We start from the raw sequence: 8,797 nt of genomic DNA on the forward strand, positions 1-8,797 counted from the left end.
TTCGAGGAAACAGTGGCAAAAGGGTAAATAACTCGCGAAAAAGTTACTTCTGACAGATCCAACCTCACAAACATAGATAAAGACAAGTCACAAATGTTGAGTTGTGTCAACTTGCGTCAACTGGTGGTTGCGCTGTTGCCAGGCCCAGTCAGTTGGTTTTTTAACGTAAATTTTCTATTTTTGTGTGTTTGGTTGATCATTTGTTTTTATTACGCGCCACAGAAGGAGTTTTAGCGTGTTTTTTCTTTAATTGTATTTCAGGAAAGCTTGGGGAGTCGCGTGCTGCTTAGCGCGCGGATGGCTGTCCTTGTCTCACTCACCAGGCAACGGGACGGTTTGGGCACTTAGGAGATTTTTTATTTCCCTGATTGTCTTTTTTTCGCCAAATTATATAAGGGGGTGGGCACACAATGCACGCATCGGCATGTGTCTTTAAATAATTGCTTTATCGACAGCCCAAAAATTTGAAAAAGCTACTTTTTGGATATTTTGTTTTTTTCTGAACAACCGAGATTTTAATCAAACACATCATCCTCCGTAAAACATCGGGGGCGTCCAAAGGTACACAGTGAGAATTTTTCAAAAATTCCAGCCCTATTGATTTTGGCAAAAACGTCCAAAATCCGGTTTTCCAGGAAATATCTCCAAAACCGCCAACAGCGGAGCGATTTTGTCCACGTCATCGTATCAGGAGGCTCAACGCCAATAAAAAAGCTTCTATCAGCTTTTTCGCTAAAATACATAATAAGCGAGCTACAAAGGATTGTTCGCCTTGCGACTCATTTTATTAGTGCGCCAGACAAAGCCCCTTGCTCTTGTGGGTGTAGCTGTCTTTCTTCCACTCACTGAATGAGTTGTGCACTGAATGAGCTGTGACAACTTAAAATTAATTTGTCCTTCACCTTAAACACACAAAAAAATCTGTCGCGCTTTGAGGTAGAAGCTAATAGTTTTAAATAAAAAAGTTGTTAAATTATGTAAAAATTTCTCCTTTCAACTAGTGAGGGCGGTGTTGCCAGGTCCAGTGAGTTGAATTTTCTAAGTAATTAGGAGTTTTTTCTGGAAGAAATCTTTTATGCAAAGAAACAACTCCCTGGAAGTCTGTTCAAAACAAACTATATTCGAGAATCTTTACAAATTCTTAAAAGACACGATTTAGATTTTGGCTTAAAAACGGACCTTCCAATCAAAAAAATGCGTTCTTGATAAAACATCGGGGTTGTCAAACCACACAAGTGCAAATTTTTTGAAAAATTCCAAATTCGACGGTTTTCGCAAAAACTATGAAAAATCGCGCTTTCAAGAAAAAACCCAAAAAATCTCCAAAATCATCAACACTGGAGCGATTTCGAGCACGTCACTGGATAAACGGGCTCAACGTCCATTAAAACTTTTTTATGCGCTTTTTCCATAGCGTGAATAATAGACGACCTACAAGGTTTATAAATTATTCGCTTCCAGACCAAATTTTAATAGTGTGCCAGACAAAGGCCGTTGCTCTTATGGGTGAAGCTGTCTTTGTCTTACTCACCAGACAACGAGCTTGCTCAAGTGTTTAACAGTTTTTGTCCCAAAAATTCCTTTAAGCAAACAAATTGCAACTCGGTATATATATTTTAAATAATTTAAGTATCGACTATTTGCTTAAGTATTATTTTCACATTTGGGTTTTTTTCTTGAAAACGGAGCATCCGATGAAAAAAATGCACTCTTCATCAAAGGTGGGAATTGCCGAAAGGGACGCAATGAAATAAAAAAAAATCTTAGTCAAACCATTTTGTCCAAACGTCATAAACCTTGACGTCATAAAATCTCCAAAAACCAACAAGGCAGGAGCGGTTTTCCGCACGCCACTGATAAGAGCGGCTCAATGTCCATAAAAACTGTCTAAACATTTTTTGCCCCAAATGAATAATGAATGAACTACAAGAGATTATTCAGCTTTAGGCAATTTTTATGAGTGTGCTAGACAAAGAAGTTTGGTGTTTTGGGAGTAGCTGTCTTTCTCCCACTTGTTGGGTGAGTTTTGCAGCGAAGCATTAACAGCTCAGAATTTTGCTTTTGCCCAGAAAAATTAAAACTGCGAATTATGGAAAACCTCTTCTGCACCACTCCACATCCATTGCATTTAACGCTCTATGCTACCTTTCAGACCATCTGGCAACTGTGTTCCAGCTACGTGGCAAAAACTTACAAAGAAGAAGTTGATTCTGACACAACCACCTTCACTATGGTTCAAATCCTGTCAACTATTGAGACGGCGTTGCCGACTATTTACAACCTCACAACAGGCACTGTTTTGACTTTTCGGTTTTTTATAAAATAACGGAGCTTCAAATCGAAAAAATGCGTTCTCCATAAAAGATCCGAGTAGTTGAGTGTGATTCATGGGTATTTTTTCAAAATCCCAACATAAACCTTTTTCAGAAAGCCGAAAAATTTGGTTAGAAAAAACAAAAAAATCGCCAAAACTACCCACACGAGGCGATTTTCCGCACGCCACTGAATGCAGGGGATCAACGCTCATAAAAAAGCTTCAAATTATTTTTTTCTGAAAGTGAAAGCTGAACGAGCTACAAGGAATTATTCGCCTTGCGACCCATTTTATTAGTGCGCCAGACAAGGTCCCTTGTTCTTATGGGTGTTGCTGTCTTTCTCCCAATCACTCATTGCGTTATGCAGTGAAGAATTGACACCTTAAAATTAACTTATTTTTGACACTTAACGCGCGAAATTATTTGGAAGAACAAATTTGCACACAACAAAATTAAAGTTTCAAAATTAGACCGTTTCCATGGAGAGCGTTGAGGTCACGGCCAATCGTTTTGAATCAAAAAACTGTTAAATGATTGAAAAATTTCGTGTGTGTTGAGTGACAGAACCACCGACACTATGACTGGGCGACGTCAACTAGTGAGCGCGGCGTTGCCAGGTTTAGTGAGTGTTTTTTCCTAGTAATTAGGATTTTTTGAAATTTATTTGGGTGTTTTATTTTTGGTATAATTGCTTTACGCAAACTTTTAGCTAAAATATTTTCCCAAAAATTAAATTATCGACTGCAAAATCGCAAAAGACACGATTCTAAAATTGGTTTGCTAAAATCACTTTGAGGAAAAAAATACTACTTGGCATGTTTTAAAAATATATATATTTTTGACTATTTACCATCTCATAACAGTCACTATTTTGGCATTTCGGTTTTTAATAAAAAAACGGAGCTTCCAATCAAAAAAACGCATTCTCCACAAAAGATCCGCGCTGTTCAAAGGAACTCTTTGGTATTTTTTTCAAACCCCCAACATGAACGGTTTTCAAAAAAACCCCAAAAACTTTATTAGAAAAATACCCGAAAATCTACAAAACTACCAACAGTGGAGCGATTTTGCGCACGCCGTTGAATGCAGGGTTTCAACGCCCATAAAAAAGCTTCTATTCTCTCACAGCACTGGCAGCTTTCCCCGTATAATTTACGATGACAAATTGATATATTAATGACAGTTTAAAATGAAAAATTCAACAATAAACTGGCGCACCAAAAAAAAATTAAATTGGACCGTTTTATTGCAGTCAACATTTTTTTTCTTGAGCATGACTAAGTGAAAAATTTTGGCGATCCAACCAAGAATGCATATGCAAATCTCTATCAGTCACGATTTTCTAAAAAAATTTCAAATTTTACGCAACTTTGATGTCTAAGAGCATGACTAAGTGAAAAATTTTGGCGATCCAACCAAGAATGCACATCCAAATCTCGATCATTAAMGATTTTCTAAAAAAATTTCAAACTTTACTCAACTTTGATGTCTAAGAACATGACTAAGTGAAACATTTTGGCGATCCAACCAAGAATGCACATGCAAATGTCGATCAGTAACGATTTTCTAAAAAAATTTAAAATTTTACGCAACTTTGATGTCTAAGAGCATGACTAAGTGAAAAATTTTGGCGATCCAACCAAGAATGCACATGCAAATGTCGATCAGTCACGATTTTCTAAAAAAATTTCAAACTTTTCGCAACTTTGAGGTCTTAGAGCATGACTAAGTGATCAATTTTGGGCGACCTAAAATACAAAGCTCCTTAAAGTGTCGATTACAGAAGATTTTTAAAGGCACTACTAATTTTACAAAGTATTCGTTGGGTTAAGAGCATGACTAAGTGAAAAATTTGACCGATCTAACCAAGACTGCACATACAAATCTCGATCAGTCAAGAGTTTCTAAAAATTGTGGGAATTTGACGGAACTTTGATGCCGAAGAGCATGACTAAGCAATTAATTTGTTTAGTTCAACAGAGAAAATGCCTTCAAATTTCGATTTTTGTGGTACACTAAGAGCATGACTAAATAAATAAGTTGAGCGCTCAAAGTCATAGTTCTCATCAACTCTTCAATCAACCCAAAATTCCTCGCAAATGTGAAAAATTTAAATTGAATTTTATCGCACTAAGAGCATGACTGAGGAATAAAATTGGGTGATTTAAGGCGGATTTCTGAAAATCAAAAACAGTGCGTTTGCAAAAGGTTTTTGCCAAAGAACATGTTTCGGTTGTTTGCCGTCGGCTAAGAGCATGACTATGCAATTTTCGCGTTCCAATGCAGAATAGGCATAAAAACATTGAATCAATAAAATTCGCTGAAAATTGTTAGGGTTTTGAATACATTCTACACTCAGACACACTAAGAGCATGACTAAAAATTAAATTGGCTGATTTAAGGCGGATTTTTCCAAATTGAAAACAGTGCGTTTGCAAAAGCTTTGTGCCAAAGAATGTACCAACATGTTTCGGTTGTTTGCCGTCGGCTAAGAGCATGACTATGCAATAAAATTTCGCGTTCCAAGAGCATGACTAAGTCAAACATTTGGGCGATTTTCCGAAGAATGCACATCGAAATGTTGACCACTCAAGATTTTCCAAAAAATGTGCAAATTCCACGCACCTTTGATGTCTACGAGCATGACTAAGTAACCAATTGGGTCGATCCGAGATGGAAAAGGTCCATTAAAATTCAATTACTGAAAATTTTAAAAATATTTCCAAAACGTTTCGGTTGTTTGACTATGGTTAAGAGCATGACCATGCATTAAAATTTCGCGTTCCAATGCGGAATAGGCATAAAAACATTGAATCAATAAAATGCGCTGAAAATTGTTAGTGACTTGAATACATTCTCCACTCAAAGACACTAAGAGCATGACTAAAAAATAAAATTGGATAATTTACGGCGGATTTTTCAAAATGAAAAACAGTGAGCTTGCAGAAGGTTTTTGCCAAAGAACGTATTAACATGTTTCGGTTGTTTGCCGTCGGCTACGAGCATGACTATGCAACAGAATTGACGCGGAAATGCGGAATTGACAAGGAAAAAAAATAGTCAATAATATTTACAAATTTTTTTTAAAATTAAATTACAATTTTTTATCATTTCAGTTCATTTGAAACTCCGACTCACTAAGAGCATGACAAACACATAAAATTTGCGATTTAAGGCAGATGTCCCAGAAGCGAATAAACCGCGTTTGCAAAAAGTTTTTGTCTGAGAACGTACCCACATTTTTCGGATGTTTGCCTTCGGCTAAGAGCATGACTACCTAAGTCAGACAAAGCACGTTGCTGCTGCGAGTGTCGCTGTCCTTGTCCTGCACACTTGGGAAAATCGCTCTAGATAAAAACCTGCTCATCCTCAGACGTTTCGGCGTCGGCTCCCTCCCCAGGATTTTTAACGGGTGTGACGGGGTAACGGACCGGGCCGTTCCATCGGCGCCCCAACCCCAAACTCCGGGGCACCGCCAGCGGCTGCGCCTTTTTCACGTAACCATTCCCCACAGAAATCAGGTTCTTTTTCGGGATCATTTCCACTATCACCGCCTTGTCGTGGTCGCGAGATGGCGCCACCGGCGCCCCGCCCCCCACTACTGGGCTCCGAGCAGAAACTACCCTACTGAGCACAAACTCCACTGGTCCCCGGGCGTTCTTCATTAGTTCCAATGAGTCTGCGTACTTGCGCCCCAGCAGTGACAGCCCATTGACAGCCACCACTTGGTCGCCCGGTCGCACGGCCTGCGTGCGACTGGCCGCCTGGATGTAAACGTTGCCGTCCGAACCCTCAGTCACCTGCAGCCCCAAGCTCCCCTCTTCTGAGTCGCGCTGGATCCACACGCTGCTCAGCAGCCGCTCCTCCGCAAACGACATGGCGTCCAGCCGCTCCTGGAAGGTGGCGCTGATGCTCTCCTGGAAATCCGGCAGGATGTTGAGCTGCGCCTGCGACCTTAGGGTGGAGTCGAGCACGAAGGCGTCGCCCTCTGAGTCCCTGGACAGGGAGGTGGAGCTGCAGTGGAAGGAGAGCGAGCTGAGGGACAGGCGCTCCAGGCTGAGAGATTTGGCGCGTGGGGGTCCCCCCGCGAATGCCTTGGTGCCCATCTTTACGCCCCTGCGGGGCTCCTGCGGCTTTTCGTTCTCCTTGTTCTGGCGCTCCTCGCGACAGACGGGCCTGGTGGGGTCGCTGAGCGGCACGCCGAACTGCCGGCCAAGCGCCTGCAGCGACATGAACTGGCTGCGCAACTCCAGGAAGAACTGATGATGGAGCGACGCGAGCCGAAACGCGTAGTAGCTCTTTTTCTGCGCCATTTTCACCTTGTACTTCGGGCTAAAGGGGGGGCCGCTGCGCGGCACCACCGTGAACTCGTGCTTGCTGTAGCACAGCGTCTGAATGTCGCGCCACTTGAACGACTGGTAGAGCTGCGGGGCGCAGTGGCTGACGGTGCGGCCGCGCTCGTACAGGCAGATGCCATGCGCGTTTATGTAGAGCCACGCCTCTAGGCGGGCGCGGTCGGGCCGCGCCCACACCGCGCTGTAGAAGTGGCCGCCGTAGTGCGGCAGCGACTGCGCCAAGCTGATGAATCGATCCTCGGCAACGGCGCGGGCCAGGCCCTGGTGCGCCGCATGCGCCCCCGCCAGTTCCTGCTTCAGCCGGCGCTCGTCCTGCGCCAAACTGATCATGGTCTCGGGCACGTAGTGCTCGAGCAGGAAATAGTCGCGCCCCCTGGCGGGGTCGCAGTCGCCGAACTCCGCCTGCAGCGCCAGCGCCGTGAGGCGCACGATCTGGGAGAACGGGCTGGGGAGCTGGTGCTCGAGCAGCGAGCGGCGCAGCTGCAGGTAGAGCAGGTGGCGCGTCTGGGGGCTGCGCAGCCCGCGCAGCGACGGCAGGAAGAAGCGCACGCGCACATACAAACACCCGCCAGGCGCCAGCACTTTCTCCAGCCGCGTGTCGGACGGGACGAAGACAAAATCGCCGGCAATCAGCGCCGACAGGCCCAGCAGGAAGTTCTCCTCGATGCGCTCCTGCGCAAACACCAGCCGCAGCAGCTGGTCCGGCGTGGTGCTGGCCGGGTTGCAGCTCACCTCCAGGCGCTGTCCGTCCAGCAGCACCACCGTCACCTGGTGCTTACTGGCACTCAGGACCAACTTCCGCGCCGGCAACGCGGCGCGGATGACAAACTCTGGACCGACGCATGCGCCCTCTAGGCAAACGGGGCGCGACTCCACGCTGTAGAGTCGCGACGCGACCCGCTGCAGCGGGTTGCAGCGCACTTTCAACCCGCGCCGCTTCGCATGGCATCGGGGCAGGTGCTGCTCCTTCTGCTCCTGCTGCATGGCCGGCGGTCCCCACAGCAACTCATTCGAGGTTTCCATGGCGGCCAGCGCCTCCTGCTGCAGATCCATGACAACATGGGAAAACGGCCGATCGTGGCAATGCGCCGCCATTAAGTCCAGCAAATCCATCAGCGAGCTCCTGCCCGCCGGCAGCTGATTGGTCATGTTTGACAGTACCTGCCAAAGTGGACTGGTCGCCAGGGCGACAGCGGCAGCCCGTTTCAATGTGGCGCCCAGCGAGAAAATCCACATTTTCTCATACTCGCAGTCGCTGAACGTTTTGGTGGCTTTGTATTCGGGCGCCAGATGGTTGAGCAGTTTGCAGGCCGGAAGCGAGGTGGAGCTCGGGGTGAGTTTGACGCGCCCTCTGGCGGTGAAGTGGAGCGCCGCTGGGGTGATGAGCGGTATGGAGTGCTTGCCCGATGCGCCGTCCGATAGAAAGAGATCCTGAAGCGCCTGGATGCTCTGGCTGAGGATGGCCCAGGTTTCGGACTCGTCCAGTCCGGCCGGCCGTGCGGTTAGTAGGTCTTCCAGGCTGGGCGGCTGCTGTAGATCGCAATCGATCCAGGCGATTGATTTCGGCCTGGTCATGGTGTTTTAGTCACCTTAAATGGAAAAAATGGGTTAAAAATTGAGCAACTGAGGCTAGGGTTTTGGTGCTGTGAGCATGACTAAGTGCAAAATGCTGTGCAAATCATGGCAAGAATGCGCACGCAAATCTCCAATAGGAAAGATTTTTCAAAATTTTTATGAAGTTGACGCATCCTTGTTGCACTGAGAGCATGACTAAGTAATCAATTATGGGCGAAATCAGATGCAAAACTCCACTTCACATTCGATGAAAATCTCGATCAGTCAATATTCTCCCAAAATTTTGCAAATTCGACGCAACTTTCATGCCTAAGAGCATGAGTAAGTAACCAATTGGTTCCATCCTTTTTAATTAATTGACATTAACGTTTCGTCTACAAACTGTCAAAATTTGACGTTCCTAGTTCGTGCGGTTTCGAAGTTGGGAGCCCATCACTGTCAAGCGTGCCGTTCGCTTTTTACCATTTAATTCACTAAAAAAATTAAACAAATTATTTTTCCAAGTTTCACATAGACGAATTTTTACAGGTAATTGACACTGACGTTGCGGCC

The 8,797-nt window shown here is 45.0% G+C and overlaps 2 protein-coding genes across 2 annotated transcripts in view; both read right to left on the reverse strand.

Moving 5' to 3' along the window:
* The window catches only part of LOC109544381 (signal recognition particle receptor subunit beta), a gene marked incomplete in the record, with an annotated part of 7,929 nt that extends 7,815 nt beyond the window's left edge, over positions 1 to 114 (reverse strand). Inside the window, 1 exon segment of the mRNA XM_048662873.1 lies at positions 47 to 114.
* Positions 115 to 5,379: 5,265 nt separating this feature from the next.
* LOC109546435 (FERM and PDZ domain-containing protein 2) overlaps positions 5,380 to 8,797 on the reverse strand; it is a 6,556-nt gene continuing 3,138 nt past the window's right edge. Inside the window, exon 3 of the mRNA XM_019917392.2 lies at positions 5,380 to 8,259. Within this exon, the coding sequence (XP_019772951.2) occupies positions 5,663 to 8,245 (2,583 nt within the window). The 5' untranslated portion in view covers positions 8,246 to 8,259 and the 3' untranslated portion in view covers positions 5,380 to 5,662. The remainder of the gene's footprint in view (positions 8,260 to 8,797) is intronic.

Source organism: Dendroctonus ponderosae, unplaced genomic scaffold (genome assembly GCF_020466585.1).
Source record: "Dendroctonus ponderosae isolate FM_Combo_2020 unplaced genomic scaffold, Dpon_F_20191213v2 Dpon_F_20191213_12, whole genome shotgun sequence".
Taxonomy (NCBI): domain Eukaryota; kingdom Metazoa; phylum Arthropoda; class Insecta; order Coleoptera; family Curculionidae; genus Dendroctonus; species Dendroctonus ponderosae.